The sequence below is a fragment of the Dama dama genome, chromosome 18 (assembly GCF_033118175.1).
Source record: "Dama dama isolate Ldn47 chromosome 18, ASM3311817v1, whole genome shotgun sequence".
NCBI lineage: Eukaryota > Metazoa > Chordata > Mammalia > Artiodactyla > Cervidae > Dama > Dama dama.
In genome coordinates, this window is record NC_083698.1 from 90,707,255 (window position 1) to 90,728,216 (window position 20,962).

Sequence of the window (20,962 nt, forward strand, 5' to 3'; positions counted from 1 at the left end):
TGGCTGGATGGCATCACCGACTCGATGGACATGAGTTTGAGTAATCTCCGGGAGTTGGTGATGGACAGAGAGGCCTGGAGTGCTGCGATTCATGGGGTCACAAAGAGTCAGACACGACTGAGCGACTGAACTGAACTGAACTGAACAACCCTCCATCTTACCCCTTTAAGTCATCACAGAGCCCTGAGCTGAGCTCCCTGTGCTATATACAACAGCTTCCCACTGGCTGTTTTATACTTGGTAGTGTATATATATCAGTGCTACTCTTTCAGTTGGTCCCACCTTTTCCTTCTCTTACTGTATCCACAAGTTCATTCTCTACATCTGCGTCTGTATCCTACCCTGCAGATAGGTTCATCAGTTCCATTTTTCTAGATTCCATATATGTGCATTAATACATGATGTTTGTTTTTCTCTTTCTGACTTAGAACAGTCTCTTGATTTATCCACATCACTGCAAATGACCCTGTTTCTTACCTTTGTATGGCTGAATGATATTCCATTGTATATATGTACCACAACTTCTTTATCCATTCATCTGTCGATGGACCTCTAGGTTGCTTCCATGTCCTGACGGTTGTAAATAGTGCTGCAGTGAACATTGGGGTACATGTGTCTTTTGAATCACGGTTTTCTCAGGGTGTGTATCCACTAGTGGGATTGCTGAGTCATAGAGTAGTTTTATTCGTAGTTTCTTAAGGAATGTCCACACTGTTCTCCATTGTGGCTGTATCAATTTATATTCCCACCATCAGTTCAAGAGGATTCCCTTTTCTCCACATTCTCTCCGTCACTTATTGTATGTAGATATTTTTAATAATGGCCATTCTGACTGGTATAAAGTGATACCTCATTGTAGTTTTGATTTGCATTTCTCTAATAATGAGCAATGTTGAGCGTCTTTTCATAGGTTTGTTGGCCATCTGTATGTCTTCATTTGAGACAAAGGTCTGCCTAGGTCTTCCACCCATTTTTTTAATTGGGTGGTTTGTTTTCCTGATATTGAGCTGCACATGAATTGTTGTATACCCTATAAACATGAGAGTAAACATCAGTAAACCAAGCTACTGCCATGTTGCAAATAATAGCGTTTCCTTTTTTCTGCTTTCTTACTTCTCACTACAGTTCTATCTGATTATTTCTATGATCTTTAAAAGTTTTTTATATTCTTTATGCATTAAATAATATTTTTGCTTGTGTTCATTTCTAGATATTTTTTATCTCCGAATGATGTAATTTAATGATTAGATGATTTAATTAAAATTGTGCTATGCATTTCATTCAGGTATGTCAAAAGGCCCTGTGTCTATCTTGATTCATTCAATTTTACTATTAAACTTTTAGCTGGGACCACAAAGTATTCACAAACAAGAATGACATCTTGGATTAATTCCACTGGGATGCTTGCTCTGTGCCAGATTTTATTTTGCTCAGCTATCAATGAGGCTGTTGTGGAAATGTGGGTTTTCTCTGCTGTGAGAATTTATGCGTACAAAGAAACCTGCTTTTCAGAAAGAACATTGAGAACCCAGAGCCCAAGAGGAAAGGTTATTAAAGTTAATGAACCAGGGTAACCTTATCCAGAGGTTGCCCAGAAACACTATTAAAACAAAAGGTCAATTGCTATTGCTATTTTAGTTATATACCCTCTCCCTCTCCAGAATTTAGAATCTAATGGGGTTTGGCAAATAATTTTTATATCAGATGAAAATTCTTTAATTTTTTCCTGTAAAATTCTCAGTATCTGGGCATAACTGTGTGTCATTTGGGAAATAGAATGTTACTTAACTAATGATAATGGATTGTTTTGTATTTCTGAGAGATGGCAGTTTATTAGTTTCCACTATTTCACATTTGTACAGAGCCAAAAGTGTTCTATGTACTGAGTTAGACATGGAAACAGATACAGTAATACTATTTTTATTGCATTTGTGGTGCTTAGTAACTACAAAGTATTTTGTGTGTGTATGCATGTTTTAAAGGTAGAAATGCTATTCGTGCTTGATAATAGTCTTCAGAATGTTTTCGTGTAACTTACATCTGAAAATCTTTACCACCACACTAAGAGTTCTATAAATGAAAAAACCAGGACCCAGGCAAGTGAAGTGACCTATACATGATTACTAAGTTAGCATTAGAATGGTTCCAGTGGTCTGTTCTTATCCAAAAGCTTTGTTTTGATTTCCCCTAGGTTCTTTCACTTAGAAGATTCACTTAGAGTTTGAAATTACTTGAAAACATGACAAAAATCTCTTATATGATTTTTGACATGACATATCTCTATGAATGGCAGGAATTTTCTTAAGTAGTGTTACACTATTTCCATATGCACTCTGCATTTTAACCCTTCATGGTGGGATGTAATATAGATGACAGTCTCCATATATATAGGCTTGGGTCATGTCAGTTAGAGAGTAGATGGCTTTATAGTTTTCCTGTAACATGTTATTCAACTTAAAAAAGTGGTAGGTATGTATAACCTGTAGACATAAGATATTTAAAAGGAGGTAAATATTTGAAGAAAAGAAAGGCACTATTATTTTATAAAGAAAGTGGATGATTCACAGTGTTGTATATAAAAATTCTCACTAGTCTCTGAGCAAGAAATGTTTTGTCACATGATAAAGTCCATAGATATAATAGACATTTCAGAGTTAGAAGAAATCAAATTTTTAGGATACCTGGAATGACTTAAAAGTTGATTTCTGAGGAGTTAAATCAATATATTTGCAGTTATTTCCCCCAATTTCCATGGGAATATCAAGGCTGTGCATCACTTTATTCTTAAGATATCTAACTTCAACTCAGCTAGTTTTAACTATTGTTTTTGATATTGTAGTAGAAAACAGTTTTACTGCGAAGTTTTTTTCCCCACTATATATTCCTCTGGAATTTTTTTTTTTTTTTAAAGACTCTGAAGCTGCATTGTTGAGAAGCTGGTAAATGTAAACTTTTCATGGCCTAACACAGAAGATCCTAAACTGGCTGCTCATCAGGATTCCCCTTGGATACTGTCAAAGCACTGCCTCTTTTTACTCACAAAAGACCTTTGGAATCAGAATCTTAGGGGATGCCTCTTAGTTACCTTCATATTTATAAATCTCTCAAAATACTGGTTCTGCAGCAGCCTTTCCATATGCTTATGTTTAGGAAATGCTAGTTTATATTTTGGAATGTTACCAGTTTAAAAATCTCATTTTTAAGGTTACTTAGAGGTACCTTCTTAAATGATCTTAGAAGCAATGGCTAAATATGGGTGCCTTTGCTTAAATTCTGTTCTTAAGTTTATTTTTTTTTAATATATTTTTCTAATTTTCACAGAGACTGTTTATTTGTTTGGTGGCTGGGATGGAACGCAAGATCTTGCTGACTTCTGGGCGTACAGTGTGAAAGAGAACCAGTGGACTTGTATCTCTAGAGACACTGAGAAAGAGGCAAGTTTTCAGACAAGTTATCACCCATCTTTATTACGATAGGGGTGTGGGCATACACTTCTCTTTCTGAGCGATTTATGTTCTTTTCTAATGTATGTCAGTAGTGGTAGAAGAAGAATTTGTGGTGACAAGTTTGACTTAAGTATTCTTGCATTCCAGCTTCTATAACAGGCTCTTGAACTACAGTTACATGAACAAATCTATTTTATAGAGAAAAATAGAAATTGGTATCTAATGTAACTTAGATTTTAACCATTTTAGTTAAAATGTAACTGTATAAATGATCTCTTTTCTCATGTTCTTGTCACCTCTACTCTTATTTTGTACATTTATTTTTGTTTCCTCTGGAAATACTTGCTTTTGATTCCTCACTATCTTACTACTTTGGCCCCTCACTATTTGACTGTATTATCAGTTTCCACAAATGATATATATTTTATTTTTAACTAAAATTGTTTATATGTTCATGTGTGAGTCTGTCTATTGATGCATATGCACATAAAACTTCCATAGCGAGTAGAATGTCTTGAATTTATGATTTTGAATTACATAAGTATATAATTAATTATACACTGCTATTAGGTACATATTCATGTATTTTTTTTAATATCTTTGTAGAATTTTTTATTGTACTTTTCCATCCAAGCAGTTTCAGATTACAAGGTGAAAAAGAAGTTGTTTTTAGTTAAACAATTGTAACAGCAAATGAAGAAGAAAAGACTTTAATTCAAAGCCACCAATTTTAATCTAGGAAGGCCATTTTTTAAAACTCTGGTGCTATGTCTTTCATCTTAGGAAACTGGATTCTTGCTTACTTGTTCCTTTGTTAATCATTTGAGTATTTTTTAATCTTTCTGAAGAGATCTTAAAATTATTATTATCCCTGTAAAAACGGCCTTTGCCTTTTCAGTATTAAGTACTATTTTCTGAAATGATCATTTCTCTCCTAAAAAATACAAAGGCAGATCTTAAAAGGATACCTTTCTTATTTCTCTTAAACTATTTTAAATCTAGATTGATTGTGTCTGAATTGTTTTTGCAAGAAGTTTACAATTCATCCTGAAATCCTTTTTCTTCACTGAATGTGTTGAATTAAGGCCTAAGTTCCACTGGTTCTAGCACCCAGTATTGAGTTTCAGACATTTTTTCCTCTCTGTTCCTTTCAGCTTTGTGGTTTCTTTCTTAAACTTTTTTTGCCTCCCTTGTTGATTCCAAACCTAGTCTTCATTCACTAACATAGTCTTTTTAAAAAATCTTTTTCTTTGGGCCATGTAGCATCTCTGCTTAAGCCCCACATAGTCTCAGTCTGTTTCAGTTATCTACTGCATTCCATGGATCACAATATCTTCCATATATTACAAGTACCCACAAAACTTTAGTGGCATATAATAATAAGTATTTCATAAGTCTGTAGGTTGACTGGGCTCACTCATGTGTTGGGAGTCAGCTGACTGTCTCTAGTCTAGAATAGCTTCTGGGACTATTTGCATAGTCCCTGCATAGCCACTCACCTTCTTGTTGGCTAGCAAGAGTCTTACTCTCATGTAGGGGCAAGCCTGCAGGGGGGATGATGTAGACATATGCGTGTCATTAAATTTGTTACTGTCCCATTTTCCCAAAAGAAGTCATGTGATCAAATCCACAGTTATTGGGTGATGCGTGGCACTGCCCAGGGACATAGATCAGGGAAGTATGTGTAATAACAGCTACAACAATAATAAAGAAATGTATCTACCTTAGTTCTATTTGCTTAGAGTGAAAACTTCAAATTTCTCGTCATGATTTGGTCCCCATCTACTTTTCTAGCCTCATTTATTTGACTGTGCTAGCCGTACTTGTAGTTGCTAGAAGTAGTCAACATTCTCACTTGTGTTTTTTGGTATGCAATTTGTTCTTTCCCTGTTTGGAATTAACAGAGGCTGGTCCTCCCATGCTCTCAGCTTTTACCTAGTGTATGCCTACTTACCCTTTAAAACACAGTTCACACTTCAGTTCCTCTTGTGAAGCCTTTCTTGACTTCCCCAACCAGAATTGGAAGCTTCCTTTGGTATGACAACTTAACCCCTTACATTCCTTTAGCGGGGTACTACAATGACTGGTTTACATTTCTGTTTCCCAGTGGAAACTCTGAATTCCTTAAGGCATGGATGCTTACTCTGTAGTGAGTAAATAGTTCAGATAAGTTAAATAAAAAGTTAATGCTGGAGAAAAGCAAAGAAATGATAAATACAGAATTAGGAGAGTGGCTGCTTTGACAGGAGAGGGGAATTATAGGGGACCTCAAAAGTAATACTAATGTAATATTCTGAGTAATATTTAGAATGCAATTAATAGTAGATTATTTTGATAAGAACAGTTTTCTGTTATTTTCAAGTCAGTAGAGATAAGTTGATTATCCAGTATTGGAATTAAGATTTATTATAGTTTATTATTACTTACTTCATTTAAACACCTAAAAACCTTTGTTTCATCAGTGAAGTGAATGAGGATATATGGCTCTAGCAAAATGCTCATTCCTTCCAAAATTGAAGAGGTTCATATATCTAATTTTGTCTTCTACAAAATTAGTACAGTAAGTACAAGTTTTATTATTTAATGATACCTCGGTGCATATTTTTAAAAGTATAATATACAATTAAAAAGCAGAATTACTATGTGTAAAATAATTAAGCAACAAGGATATATTGTGCAGCATAGGGAAATACACCCATTAATTTGTAATAACTTTAAATGGAGTAGAATCTATAAAAATATTGACTCACACACACACACACAAGTAATTTAATTCATTTAGATTAAGTAATGTACCTAATAACACGTAGTAGATTGAAAGATAGTAGAATGGCTCAGCTTTTAGAATAATTATTTTAAATGTTCATGTATATATGCAAATAAGTTTTTTTCGGTTCAAAACAAATTATATTTTTAATTTTGCATTTTTATAAATATCTTTAATATCTAGCTTAGTGGAAGACAGCTAGATTCTCATATGTTCTTTTGCATGTCATCTTTTACAACATATGGTTTTACGTAAAATATATGAAGAAAATTGGACCTCGCATTTATATATTCTTGGAAAGAATATTAATATTCTTAGTGGTAGTATTTGAGTAGTATTTTAATTGTAGCCTTTTTATGTACTAGCACATATTCTTTTCTGATCTTCTACCCCAAACTGACAGATTATCGTTTGCTTCTTTTTTTTTTTTTTTAACAACTGATTATCGATTTATTAAAAAGATTGATTTAGGCATCGGCAATGGTGACTTCCACCTCAACTCCTGGCTCAATACTGATGGAAGTGATCTGCTTGACAATTTCAGAAGGGCTGTGCAGGTCAATGAGTTGCTTGTGGATCCTCATTTGGAATTGATCCCAAGTCTTAGAACCTACACCACAAGGAGTTTTCCTTATAGTTATTCTCGGAGTCTTGGTAGGCATCCAAACTGGTCCTTTCACTTTGAGATTCTTTTCCTTCGCGCCTCTGATCAAGTCAGCACACACCTTCTCCAGAGACTTCACGTTGCGGCTGGTGAGGGTGATCCTAATCCGGTGAATGGCCACCTCTGGCTCCACGGGAGTCTTGCCGGTGTCTTTAAAGACCATGGTTGCGGTGCGGCTTCCTGACCGACTTGTTCCTCGACAAGAGCGAACAGCACTGAGTCAGGAACAAGAGCGGCCGGCACTCAGCTCCGCTGCAGCGGCAACCGGTCTTCCTCAAAGAGCTGTCGTTTGCTTCTTAAAGGTGATTGCCCTGTTGACTGTGAGACTCCGTCAGCTAGTGTTTTGCATTCTCTTCAGTAAGAGCCACTGGTCTGCATTGCTGTTTGAATATGTCTTTTTCCTATGCTTGTTTTCTTACTTGTGTGATGGTCACTTGAAAAATACTGGTTCTGTGAGTTAGTCAGGTCTTCAGATGTTGACATATTTTATTATACCAAACCACATTTGTTAATATCACTATCAGTCTCATTAGGAAAGTCTTTTATGTGTTGGGAAGGTATCACAATCACAGTGGCAGGTAGAAGTTTTCTAAAATTCTAAATTTTCTTTAAAATGTACATTTTATTATTGGCAACAGATTTTATCAGTTGTTCTCCTTCAAAGTAAAATACTTCATTTATTTTTCAGAAAATCTCTGAATAACTGTACCTGGATTGTTAGTTTTCTTTTGAGTAAATACCATGTTTTGTGGAAAAAGCAGCTAGATCACCGTGCAACTAAAACAACTGCATAGATGCTTTTCCTTAAGACAGGAATCATATGTCAAGTAGCACTGTTTTATAGTTTTCTAAGTCTCCCTTAATTGTGACTGCATGGAATGCAGCTGGAATAAAAGGGCTGGAAGAAGCACAAGCTGGAATCAAGACTGCCGGGAGAAATATCAATAACCTCAGATATGCAGATGACACCACCCTTATGGCAGAAAGTGAAGAGGAACTAAAAGCCTCTTGATGAAAGTGAAAGAGGAGAATGAAAAAGTTGGCTTAAAGCTCAACATTTAGAAAACTAAGATCATGGCATCTGGTCCCATCACCTCATGGGAAATAGATGGGGAGACAGTGGAAACAGTGTCAGACTTTATTTTTTTGGGGCTCCAAAATCACTGCAGATGGTGATTGCAGCCATGAAATTAAAAGACACTTACTCCTTGGAAAGAAAGTTATGACCAACCTAGACAGCATATTAAAAAGCAGAGACATTACTTTGCCAACAGCGGTCTGTCTAGTCAAGGCTATGGTTTCTCCAGTGGTCATGTATGGATGTGAGAGTTGAACTGTGAAGAAAGCTAAGCGCCAACCAGTCCATCCTAAAGGAGATCAGTCCTGGGTGTTCATTGGAAGGACTGATGCTAAAGCTGAAACTCCAGTACTTTGGACCACCTCACGCGAAGAATTGACTTGTTGGAAAAGACCCTGATGCTGGGAGGGATTGGGGGCAGGAGAAGAAGGGGACGACAGAGGATGAGATGGCTGGATGCCATCACCGACTCGATGGACATGAGTTTGAGTAATCTCCGGGAGTTGATGATGGACAGGGAGGCCTGGTGTGCTGCGATTCTTGGGGTCACAAAGAGTCGGACATGACTGAGCAACTGAACTGAACTGAGAAGGCAGCTAGATTTATATCTGCGTCTAAATTCAGTCTGCTGCTATATCACAAGTCTTGTAGCTTCTGGAAGATATCACATACACTTATAAGTGAGTAAGAGTGAAAATAGTATTGTTAGGAACAGTGACAGATTTTATTTTACTGGGCTCCAAAATCACTGTGGATGGTGACTGCAACCACGAAATTAAAAGACACTTGCCCCTTAGAAGAAAAGCTATGACAGGCCTAGCCAGTGTATTCAAAAGCAGAGACATCACTTTGCCGATAAACGTCTGTATAGTCAAAGCTATGTTTTTTCCAGTAGTCATGTATGGATGTGAGAGTTGAACCATACAGAAGACGGAGTGCCACAGAATTGATGCTTTCAAATTGTGGTACTGGAGAAGACTCTTGAGAGTCCCTTGGACTGCAAGGAGATCAAACCAGTCATTCCTAAAGAAAGTCAACCCTGAATATTCATTGGAAGGTACTGAATGCTGAAGCTGAAGCTCCAGTATTTTGGTCACCTGATATGAAGAGCTACTCATTGGAAAAGACCCTGATGCCAGGAAAGATTGAGGGCAAGAGGAAAAGGGGGCAACAGAGGATGAGATAGTTAGATAGCATCACTGACTCAATGGACATGAATTTGAGCAAACTCCAGGAGATAGTGAAGGAGATAGGGAAGCCTGGCATGCCGCTGTTCGTGGGGTCACAGAGTCAGACATGACTTAGTGACTGAACAACAACAGCAGTTGTTATAAAAATGACTTTGACTTTATAGAGTCCCTGAAGATCCCTGAAGTGCTGTTTTAACCCCCATTCCCTTTTCACATATAGGTAGTGATCCCAATAGTGCCTTAGTTAATGTCCTTTATAGGCTTCCCTGAAAGCTCAGTTGGTAAAGAATCCACCTGCAATGCAGGAGACCCCAATTCAATTCCTGGGATGGGGCCATCCGCTGGAGAAGGGATAGGCTACCCACTCCTGTATTCTTAGGCTTCCCTTGCGGCTTAGCTGGTAAAAAAAATCCAGCTGCGATGCAAGAAACCTGGGTTCGATCCCTGGGTTGGGAACATCCCCTGGAGAAGGGAAAGGCTGCCCACTCCAGTTACTTAATGTCCTTTATAGGTGTCTTACTGTTACCCCAACTCTGTCCCTGACCCAGGACTCAGTTCATGATAATGCAGTGCATGTCAGTGTCATGTTTCTTTAGTATCCTTTAGTTCCTTGACGTGTCTGTCTTTCTTGACCATGGCATTTTTGAAGAATATATGGCAGTTTTGTAGACTGTCCTTTTGTTGGGTCTGTTTAATGTTTCCCTAGGATTGGATATAGGTTAAGCATTTCTAGCTGGGATGCCACGTGGGAACATCAGGTCCTCCTCAATATGTCCTGTCAGGAGACAGTCACCTTACATCAGTTTGTCTGAGGTGCTCACCAGATTTCCTACTCCATGATTTAGTAATTTGAGGGGAGACATTTTGAGACTGTGAAAATACTATATTACTCATCAAACTTTCCGGAGAAGGAAATGGCATCCCACTCCGGTATTCTTGCCTAGAGAATCCCATGGCCAGAGGAGCCTGCCGGCCTGCTGTCCCATCGGGTCGCACAGAGTCAGACACAACTGAAGCAACTTAGCATGCATGCATGCATTGGAGAAGGAAATGGCAGCCCGCTCCTGTATTCTTGCCCGGAGTATCCCAGGGACAGAGGAGCCTGGTGGGCTGCCGTCTATGGGGTTGCACAGAGTCGGGCACAACTGAAGCAACTTAGCAGCAGCAGCAGCACCATCGAACTTTTGCTATTTTAGCATACATTGATGGAACTGTTAAAACTTTCCCCAAAGTCGTTGTACTGTTTTACATTCCTTCCAGAAATGTTTGAGAGTTCTGGCCGCTTCCTATCTTCTTTCCCTGTTTGGCATCTTTTTCAAGAATCAATGGAGTATATAAGTATATTTGTCTTTTAGGATATTCTGATCTGCCCCATTATCTTTTAATCTATTTATATTCCAGGTGACTTTAGATCAAGTAATGTAAGACCTTTTTGTTGTTCTTTTTAAAAATTATTTTGACTCATCTAAGTCCTTTGCATTTTCACATAGATTTTAGAATCTAACACTGTTGAAATTATGATTGGATATGTGTTCAATCTATAAATCAACCTGGAGATAATTGATGTCTTAATGATACTGAGCCTTCTAATCCATGAACAGGGCTAAATTTCCATCTATTTAAGTCTTACTCATTATCCCTCAGCATTTGGAGTTTGCAGATTAGAGGTCTTTTTTATTAAATGGACCCCAGTGTATTTTGCTTTTCCTTGCTGTTGTAAATGAAAGTTAAACATTTTTAATTTTCAGCTTGTTTCCTGATAATATACTAAAGTAAATTGATGTTTTAATATTTTTTGTATCATCACTTTTCTGAATACACTTAATTATTTCTAATAGTTTGTCTTTTGTTCTATGTTGATTTCTTAGGAAGTTTTAAACAGTCCTGTCATCTGTGGGTAGAGATGATTTTAACTTCTTTGTTTCCACTCTTAGAATTTTTTTAAATGTCTTACTGCATTTTGTTTCAGATCTTAGCAGGAAAGCATTCTGTGTTTCACCATTAAGTGGAAAATTAGAGTTAGGATGGTCATACCTTGTTTATCAGATGTAGGAAGTTCATTTCTTTTCCTAGTTTGCTGTGAGTTCTTCCTCATGAGTATGTGTTAAATTTATCATGTGCTTGGTTCTATAATATTTATTGCTAAGATTGTATGTTTTCTGTCTTTATTCTTTCACTTTTCTTTTTTTCTTGACCTTGCCAGCTAGTGGGATCTTAGTTCCCTGTCCAGGGGTTAAACCTGGGCCCCGGCAGTGAAAGCACCAAGTCCTAACCACTGGACCACCAGGGAAATCACCTTTATTCTTGGCAGAGTACCTTGATTGATTTTCAGATGTAAACTTGACTTTGCATCTTTCAGATAAACCCCCTTTAGTTATGAAATATTCTTTTTATATATTGCTGTATTCAATTTAATATTTTGTTAAAGATGTTTTGTGTCTGTGGTCATGAGGTGTACTAGCTTCTGTATGTTACTTCTCCTCTTCCTTGTAGTGTAGTTTCAGTGTTATGTCGTCCTCATAAAATATGTGTTAGGAGTGAATAGAATACAGGTTTTAAAAATGGAGGTCTTTTTCTTCCTCTGTTTTCTGAAAATGTTTTTGTAGAATTGATACTAGTTGTTCCTTAAGTATTTGATAAAATTTACCAGTATAGATAGCTGTGGCTGTATTCTCTGTGTAGAAAGATTTAAAATTAAGGATCCAAATTTTCAGGAGATAAAATGACTTCAGATTTTTTCTTTTATCTTGTGTCAATTTTAATGTTATTTTTTCAAGGAATATGTCCATTTTATCTTCTTAGTCAGATTTTACTGTATTTTTCATGATAGTTCTTCGTTTTTTTTTTTTAGTTTTTCGTGAGCCTGTATTGATGGTACTGCTTTCATTTCTGATACTGGCAATTTGTATTTTCTCTCTCTTTAAAAAAAATTGGCCTTACTGCTGGTTTACAATTCTGTTCATCGTTCTGTTATTTTTTGAAAGAAAAAAAAAAACTTTATTAGTTTTCTCTGTTTTTTCTTCTGTTCCCCAGTTTTTTGTTTTCTATTCTTTATTCCCTTTTTTCTTCTTAGTTAGGAAGTAATTTGCTCATCATTTTAATAGCACTTTTGCTAATTAAACTAAAGCAAGAAGTTCTATTATTCTCCTATTAAAACTTCAGATTTCACACTGTAGGAAATATGGCATAGATTCATTATATGTTGCCTCATATTTCTTTTTGAAATTGTTTAATTACAGAGGAAATTGTTTCTTTTTTTTTTTTTTTAACCTGGTAAAGAACTTTATTAACTTTCGTTTCAGACTTTATCCCCAGGCTTCTTCCGCTTAATTAGCTGCAAAGAATGAATTGTATACAAGCAAAAAATGCGAAGAGCTGCATTGTCTTGGGGCTTGGGATTAAAAATACTAGATCTAGATTTTATTAGATCCATAAAATTTTAAAGAGCAGTCATAATATAAGATAGCAGCTCCCAATAACTTCTTCAAGATTTATCTTCTTCAGAAGTTGACTCGGCTTACTTTGCTTCATTCTTGGAAGGTTCATCAAAATTCTCCACAACATCTGGAACTTCATCATCATCATCCTCTCCTGTGGCAAGTGGTGCTTTTCCATCCACAGATTGTTCGGGCAGAGCCTCAGCCCGTCTCCTTAAACTGGTCGGACTGTCTGTGCCAAGCAGGTTTAAGATGCTGGGTAGCATTTCTGTCAGCTGCTTTGTCTCAGCATGGCCTGTAATAGTGAAAGTCTTTGCTACCAGAGAGGCCTTACCTCTAGGATTGTTCAAGTGAATCACTGTTCCTTGGTTTTTGAACATCTTCACCTCTTCAATACCAGAGATACTGTTTATACCTCCAACTTCTTTAAAGAGAACTGAAATTTCTTTATTGTCTGCTGTGACTGTTCTAAGAACCACCTTCTTTCTGCTAGCAGTTTTTTTCCCACTAATGTGCACTTGTGCCTGCCATTTGGCGAGTTTATTCTGGTTCACGATAGTTTCTTTCATCTTGCTGGAACGGAAGTGGGCCTTCCCTGGGGGATTAGATTTGGTGCTCAGGGGGTCTCCCGAAAACCAGCTGAAATTAGGGGCACACATGTGGGGGCACAACATGGCAGCCAGAGCGAAAATTCTTTCTTAAATAAAATTTCTGCCTTTCTGCTGCAGATTTTCCTTGATAAAAATATTTAATAATAATCGTAAAATAGTAATTAACATGAATACTCACACGAATGTCAAACTGTTTTTCCTGTCTGATATTTTTATTCCTATATCTAATCTAAATAATGCTGAATTACTCATCCTATAATACTGCTTTTTTATGTTGTATCCTTCTCTAGAAATCTGTAATAGTTCTTTAATGCTTGCAAGATTATATTCAGTTCTCTGTCAGTCATTCACAGGCTTTGTATTTCTACCTTATACTTCAACTCTGCTGTTTCTGTGTCAGGAATTCTTCCATCTCAGTCATAACCACATATACTGTAGTATATTTTTGCTTTTGTTTCTTTTTATCTTCTGGAGAAAACAGTATGGAAGAGTAGATTCTGGCTTGGTTACCCTGGGTCTTAGATTCTCCATCTTAGACTGTAGACAGACTATTTAGACTCTGTGAAATGGTGATATTATTTACTTACGGAGTTGTTACAGGATAAATAAAATATATACATGCATACATAGTAATGATATAGGTAGAATTTAGGAGATATTTAACAAATACAAGTTATTTTTCCTTTTTCCTCTTTCAACTTATCCAGTCCTACACAGTTGACGTTCCATTTTTTTTTTCATGAATTTGTTTTTTAGCCTTATACTACAATTTTTTTAACCTTTTGTTTTGTCATGTGATACAAGTGATCTCAACTAATTAATTTCTGTTGATAATACACTGTTTGTTTAATGTAGCTGAATTATTTATCTTGTCAGGAGAGTCAATTTTATATAATATAAAGTGTGGAAGAAGAAGTGAAAGACTTGGATTCTCATTCTGCTTCTGTCACTAGCTTACTACTTTCCAGAGGATATCTTTCTTCTTTGAGCTTCTGTGTCTTTATTTTTTAAAGGAGAACATCAAACTACAAGTTTTATTAAGGTTCCGAACTACCAGTTATGAAATTCTAAATATTCTTGGAGTATCTGTTTTATGCTAGATTCTGATGAAGTGTACAAAAATATTTTGAAAAACCAAATGTGTCTTTGAGTAGATTGACATGTACAAAAGAATTAAGCTCTGTACACAAATGACTAAAATGTAATGGAATGTACATTAGAAGCCATGTAAGTGTTATAAACAGAGTGCCATAGAATAGAAAATAGTTGCTCTCATCTTTCCTGATAGTTTAAACATTTCTAAGCTAAGATTTGTGTCTCCTATTGCTTCTTTTATTTTTCTATAGAGACTTAAGTCTAATATTGGACATATATTAGTTGGACTTGATCAAATTTCTGAGCAAACTTGTTCGTGAAAGTCAGCAAAAAGAGGCATTTAATTTTGTTTTCTGTTATTTATTCTTTGAATTTTTTTTCTTTCTTTCTTTCTTTTTGTTTTTGTTTTTGTTTGCTCTCCACAGAATGGTCCTAGTGCTAGATCATGTCATAAAATGTGCATTGACATTCAACGAAGGCAAATCTACACTTTGGGGCGTTATTTGGATTCCTCTGTGAGGAACAGCAAATCTCTGAAAAGTGATTTCTATCGTTACGACATTGACACAAACACATGGATGTTACTCAGTGAGGATACTGCTGCTGATGGAGGACCGAAACTAGTGTTTGATCATCAGGTTTGGTGCATAGATAACTATATGGTGGAATTAATTAGTGCTTAGTCTCTCTTACTCTTTGAGTTTCAGATGTTATGCTGAGTTTTCTGTTAGTGATTTCTACCACAAATACCTGTGACAGATAATAAAAGATACTATTGTTTCAGTAGTTTAAAGTTATTCCTTAAATTTTTTTTTCTCTTATTTGGTACAAAATAAAGTAATAAGATCTCAGAACACAGTTGTTAATCTTTGCAAACTTTATAGAGAGTACATGGAGCAATACATGTGAAGAAAAGCAAATTTAGTTCTATGGTATTCATAAATCATAACAAAAATTTTAAATTGTTTATTCTACATTCCTGAAAAATTTTAAATTACTTTATAATGAGTTCAAGGATTTGAAATATAGAGTGTTTCTTCCAATGTGAGTACAATATATTTACTTTTGTGTATAATCACAAACTCAGTATAAGATAGATAAGAATTTGGCATGTACCAGATGAAGTTTAAATTCAGGACCAGTAGAAGTCATATAATGATGTTGTAAACACGAAGACTACATATAGCAGTCTCATAAACCATTTAGATATCAGTATGTGTATAGCTCTCATCATCCCTGTTTTCATTGTTATCTGTCTTTGAATTCTTTCTTTTATTTTAAATTCTTATTTCGTATCAGTTCAGTTTAGGTCAGTACTACTTCAGACTAAATAGTAACCACTTTGAATTCAGTAGGCAGTTTTGCTTGGCTCAGCCCATGTCCAAAGTTTTTGGAGTATGGGGAAGAAAAATATTTTTTAAAAAATCTATAATACTATTAATGAACAAAGCATTATATCAGTACTTGAGAAATTGGAGGGTGGTACTAGAATTTATGACATAATCTATGCCTAATATCTAGGCATTAAAACCAAAGTCTTTATCTACTGCTTCTTTACCAATTTTTGTTAATTCTTTAAAACTTTCCTCCTGCCATATTTATATTAACAAGTAGATTTTATAGGAGAACGGTGAGGGGAGTGGCTTATATGCCTACTGAGTATGTGGTGGGTGGAAAATAAAAAACATTAGTCTTGAGAGTGCTCCCCAGATTGAATTTGTAACTTGAGCTGGCTGTACATAACCCATCTCTGTAAAACTTTGCACTTTCTTGCTGACATACTCAGTGTTGTTCATGTAGAAAATAAAGAACTCCAAAAAAGTTAGATTTGCTCTGATCTTTTAAAAATAGAACATCAACAGATAACATTATTAGGGAAACAATTTATTTTCTTCCAACTTGTTCCAAATATATTTTCCAAAAGAGGCTTATGTTTTACAGGTTGAAAAAAAGAATAACTTAGGGGTAGTCTGAGTATATCACATATGTTGTGCTCATGTGGGCCTTTGTTTCTCTTGACTTTGGTAAAATAGAATGTCCCCTGAAGCCTAGGTTCTGTTAAATAATGCTTCATTTTTAACTCATTCGATATTATTAACAGGACACTAGGGGTGAAGAGACCAGGATTGCAGTGCTGATTCAGCCAATAGCTACTTCTGTGACCTTGAACAATTAACACAATGTACTAGCATGCATTTTCTGTTCTGTTTCATGCAAATTCAGAGTTATAAGTTGGAACCGACTCCACGAATTACTTGGAGTTGTTTGTAACACTTTAAGATTTGACACTTAACATTCAATTTGAGGGGATCGTGAGAAAGCTAGAGGCCTGAAGATATGTTTAAAAATTACTTTGCCATTTTAAATTTTAACATATTAAAAAAATTAAAATTCAAAGACTTTCAGATTTCCTAAGGACATAGTGGCAGCTTAGTTCTGAAGCTTTCCATATTGTTGCTTTGTGTGATTCTTCAGGAACAATGAGAACCAAACAGAAAGATTTTTTAAAAAGCAAGAAAACAAAACAAGTCACATATTCAGCAAAACCAGAAGCCAAAGAAAACCCACAACTCCCAATTCCTTGTAAATTTAGCCAGAAACAACTGGAATACCCAGAAGCTGTATTGAAGCTCCCAACTGTTTAATGGGGAGAACTGGGGATGCAGAGGAAGCCTAGCAGAGGTACATCTTAGTGGAAGTGTCATGAGCAGAGCAGAAATTGAACCCATTGCAGCTACTGGGGAAATCAGTTAAGTAACATGGGGGCTTCCCTGATATCTCAGTTTGGAAAGAATCCATCTGCAATGCAGGAGACTCTGGTTCAATTCCTGGGTCGGGAAGATCTGGAGAAGGGACAGGCCACCCACTCCAGTATTGTTGGGCTTCCCTTGTGGCTCAGCTGGTAAAGAACCTGCCTGCAATGTCAGAGACCTGGGTTCAACCCCTGGGTTGGGTAGATCCCCTGGAAAAGGGAAAGGCTACCCACTCCAGTATTCTGGCCTGGAGAGTGCTATACACTCTCCATGGACTATACAGTCCATGGGGTCACAAAGAGTCAGACACGACTGAGCGACTTTCACTTTGACTTTTCACCGTGTGGAAAATGCCCAGCAAGGCCCATAAGTGGTATGGAAACACCGTGACAAGTAGGGACAGTGACTTGTTCTGTATGTCCGTTGAAGGAACTGGGGGATCTCAAGGCTCAAGATAGAGCTCCCTAAGCCAGATGAGGTTCAGATAGAGAAGACATGGCTTCACAGAAGCTCCATATTTTGAAGAAGCCATGCAATTCATTAGAAATAGAGGAGAAAGTCCTTGAGAAAGAATATCATACCTCCATAGGAACCTTGTATTATCTGGTGCAGGGAAATTCAGCTCAGTTAAATATGGGAAATCATATTGAAATGTTATTTAAATATGAAAAACTAGTAAGTAGTAAACAGTGTAATCAGTAGTAAACAGATCTTTAGTGAAGTACTCTAAAGGAAAACAGTGAAAGTAAAACAGTAGCAAAAGCTTTCCTTCATGCTAACAGCAGATGAAAATTATATTCCAATATTCTGACATAAATTAAATCACTTAATGAAACTTGAAATTCTGAAGAAAACTACAAGGTATACATTCAAGAATGCAAATGAGATGGCCAAATAATTGGAGCAGGTGAAACTGGGCCTGGTAAATCTCAGGGAAGAAATTGAAGAAAAATATAGTAAACTTCACTAGTTTACAAGGAGCATAAAGAAGACTGGGTGAGGGTCATAAGAAATACAAAAAGCAGATAAAGAAAGCAAGTACGAATATAACAGCTAGCTAGGAAAGTACAGACAGAAAAGACATGCAAAAGAGAGCCAACATATACATTATTGGACACATTAAAGAAGAAAGCCAAAATAATGGAACAGAAAAAATATTTATACATAAAATTCAAGAAGAATTTCCTCAAGAAGGAAACCTGTTCCACATAGTGTGAAAGGATATGTTATAGTCAGAAAATTGCCCTAGGCATTCAACTCTAAAAAATGCAACTGTGATAATGTATTAGTGACATTGAATTTCAAATATAAAGAAGCCATTTGGGGGCAACTAGACAAAATGATCCAGAGGTAGAACAAAACTGGTAGCAGATTTCTCTGTAGTTACATTCAGTGCTAAGAGACAGTATCTAGAAGGTTTTCAAAGAAAAGACATTATGAGCCAAGGGCTTGATATAAAGTACTGGAAAATGTAAAATGAGCTAATCAAGAAATGACAGGAGGAACTTCAGTCACAAGATTGGAGATCTCAGCCTACTGACATTCTGCCTGGATCAGTGTGGATCATTGAACATACACTTTTACTGTCCTCCTGCCCAGCATCCTGTGAAATGACAAGAGAATACATTAGTAATCGTGTAGAAAAACAAGAAAGATTGCCCTTAGGGAAGTTAAAATATTTGAGGGAATTCCTGTGAGTTAAAAGGCAGGTAGGATTAGATCCAACCAAAATAAACCACAACCTATAAGATAGCAGCAACTTGAGTCTCAAAATGTATTTTGGGGCAAACAGTACATGATCAATTGGGGATGAAGCAGCTGGGCAGTTTGCAGTCTGAGTAGCACTGGACTGTGATCATTATTAGCAGGTCAAGTGTTCAGTGTGAACACTGGAGCTGGACGGATAAATCACTGGAGAGCTGCTGCAGTGCCCTTCACAGCATTATGTCTCGTCTTGCCCTGCCCAGTCCCTTGAGGTAGACTGTATATGCAACAGGCAGATGAATAAGGGTTCTCAGATGCGAAGAAGACTAAAACAGTAATGCCCAAATCCAAATATTTGAAGATAATTTAATACTGTGAGACATGAGATACTGAACTCAACAAATTGAGACTTAAAAACAGCTTGTAGTGTGAACTGAAGACCTCTTTAAGATTAAGTGATTAGAGCAATTCAGGAGGCTATTGCATCCATGAAAAGGAAATGTATAGAAAAATTATAAATTAGAGATTTGATAGTGAAATTTAAAAAATCTCAGTAAATAGATGAAAAAGCAATGTGGACATCCTCACCTCTAAATGGTTACTAAATTATTAAGTTTCTCTGTGAAATTATGAGAGAAAAATTAAACAAAGAAAAGTACCTGAAGTTTGAATATGCACCTGATAGTTCTAGAAAGAGAATGGAAGCCAAAAATAAACAAACAAAAAACCCACTCAAGGTAAAAATAAAGAAAATCATCAGAACTGAAGAGAGATACTTTTCAGAATGAAAGAAACTCCTAGTACAGCTCAGGGATAAATGAAAAAAAGAATATCCCTGCCTAAATACTTCCTTAATGATATTTCAGAATCAAGAAAGAGAAAATCCTATAAGTTACAGAGAGAAAACTGGTCACCTTCGAGGGTAAGCAAGGATCAGACTCCCAGGTGGCACTAGTGGTAAAGAAGCCGCCTGCCCATTCAGGAGACACAAGAGACGTGGGTTTGTTCCCTTGGTCAGGAAGACCCGCTGAAGGACCAAGTGGCAATGCTCTCCAGTATTCTTGCCTGGAAAATTCCATGGACAGAGGAAAGTGGCGGGCTACAGTCCATGGGTCACAAAGAGTCAGACATGACTGAGCACAAATGCACAACATACACAAGAATCAGTTTAACATGAGGATTTTTGGATGTTGCTGGAAGGTAGGGTAATGGGTTGGACAACACTACTTAGAAAGCTTTATAATAATGTCTTCAGCTTTTGTGAGGAGGAGATTAATTTTGAACCCACCCTAACCCTAACCAACCTTGTGTTCATTTGATGAAGTAAAATAAGATACTTTCAAATTAAGAAATAATTGGGGATAGGTGTGAGGAATAAGTGGCTATACATTATTTATTTGATTTTAAAAATTAAATACCTATCCTGACAGAGTAGACTCAAGATTTCTTGAGGGAAGAGATACTGTGGATTATATATAATAAGCCATTGGAGTTTCAAAACATTTTACAGAGATAAAAAAAGGGAACCATAAACTGATGAACAGCAAAGTTTCCTGGAGTGATTAAAACTTGTTATCTGATGATTGACCCTCGTTGAAACTAGATATCTTACAGGGAACAACCAAGCTGAAGGAATAAAATTATTTCTATTTTGTGTCCTGTTTGTTCAAGATATAAGAAAGAATCATCAAGCTACTGCAGTATCTTCCTCTGTCTTTGAGTTTGGCCTGCTGTGCAAGAAGGAGCTACCAAATAAAGATGTCTATGCTTCTCTGATAACAAATGAGAATAGCCATATCAAAAAGAAAGTTAAATATCCCCCAAAGGAAAGAGAAATGCCCTTGTAGTCTTATGAGGTAGAACCATAAGGGCTAGATAACAGAGACTGAACAAAATGAGTATGAATCTGTGAACTTAAGAAAATGAAAGTACACTCACATTATGTGTGTCCCTCAGCAATGTATGGATTGCTTTTCATGATATAGTTGGATTGCTTGGATATAATGCTTTTCATGATATAATCGTTTAAGATTAAAGCATAGGATCACTTTTCTTCTGAGTGCCAGGGGCATGAAAACTTTGACATCGTAGTTTTTGAACCGTGCTTCCCAAGATTTCACCCCTGAGAATTACAGATTTTCACCTTAATTTATAGAAGTCTGCCAGAAACCTGGGAAATGGCAAGTGAGTGAATCTTTAGTGGTAGGTAAAGATTTG

General features: G+C 36.4%; 3 protein-coding genes across 5 annotated transcripts in view; 1 reads left to right on the forward strand and 2 right to left on the reverse strand.

The window, feature by feature from the left end:
• The window catches only part of MKLN1 (muskelin 1), a 377,600-nt gene that overhangs the window by 304,527 nt on the left and 52,111 nt on the right, over window positions 1-20,962 (forward strand). For all 3 annotated transcript variants that reach the window (XM_061165822.1, XM_061165821.1, XM_061165823.1), the window contains 2 exons: window positions 3,322-3,434; window positions 14,714-14,926. In XM_061165822.1, the coding sequence (XP_061021805.1) occupies window positions 3,322-3,434; window positions 14,714-14,926 (326 nt within the window). The remainder of the gene's footprint in view (window positions 1-3,321; window positions 3,435-14,713; window positions 14,927-20,962) is intronic.
• LOC133072885 (small ribosomal subunit protein uS10-like) lies at window positions 6,666-7,060 on the reverse strand. Its single transcript, XM_061166418.1, has one exon. The coding sequence runs from the start codon at window positions 7,038-7,040 to the stop codon at window positions 6,681-6,683; it is 360 nt and encodes a 119-aa protein (XP_061022401.1). The 5' UTR covers window positions 7,041-7,060; the 3' UTR covers window positions 6,666-6,680.
• Window positions 12,155-13,818, reverse strand: LOC133072886 (transcription factor BTF3-like). The gene has a single exon (XM_061166419.1). The coding sequence runs from the start codon at window positions 13,254-13,256 to the stop codon at window positions 12,663-12,665; it is 594 nt and encodes a 197-aa protein (XP_061022402.1). The 5' UTR covers window positions 13,257-13,818; the 3' UTR covers window positions 12,155-12,662.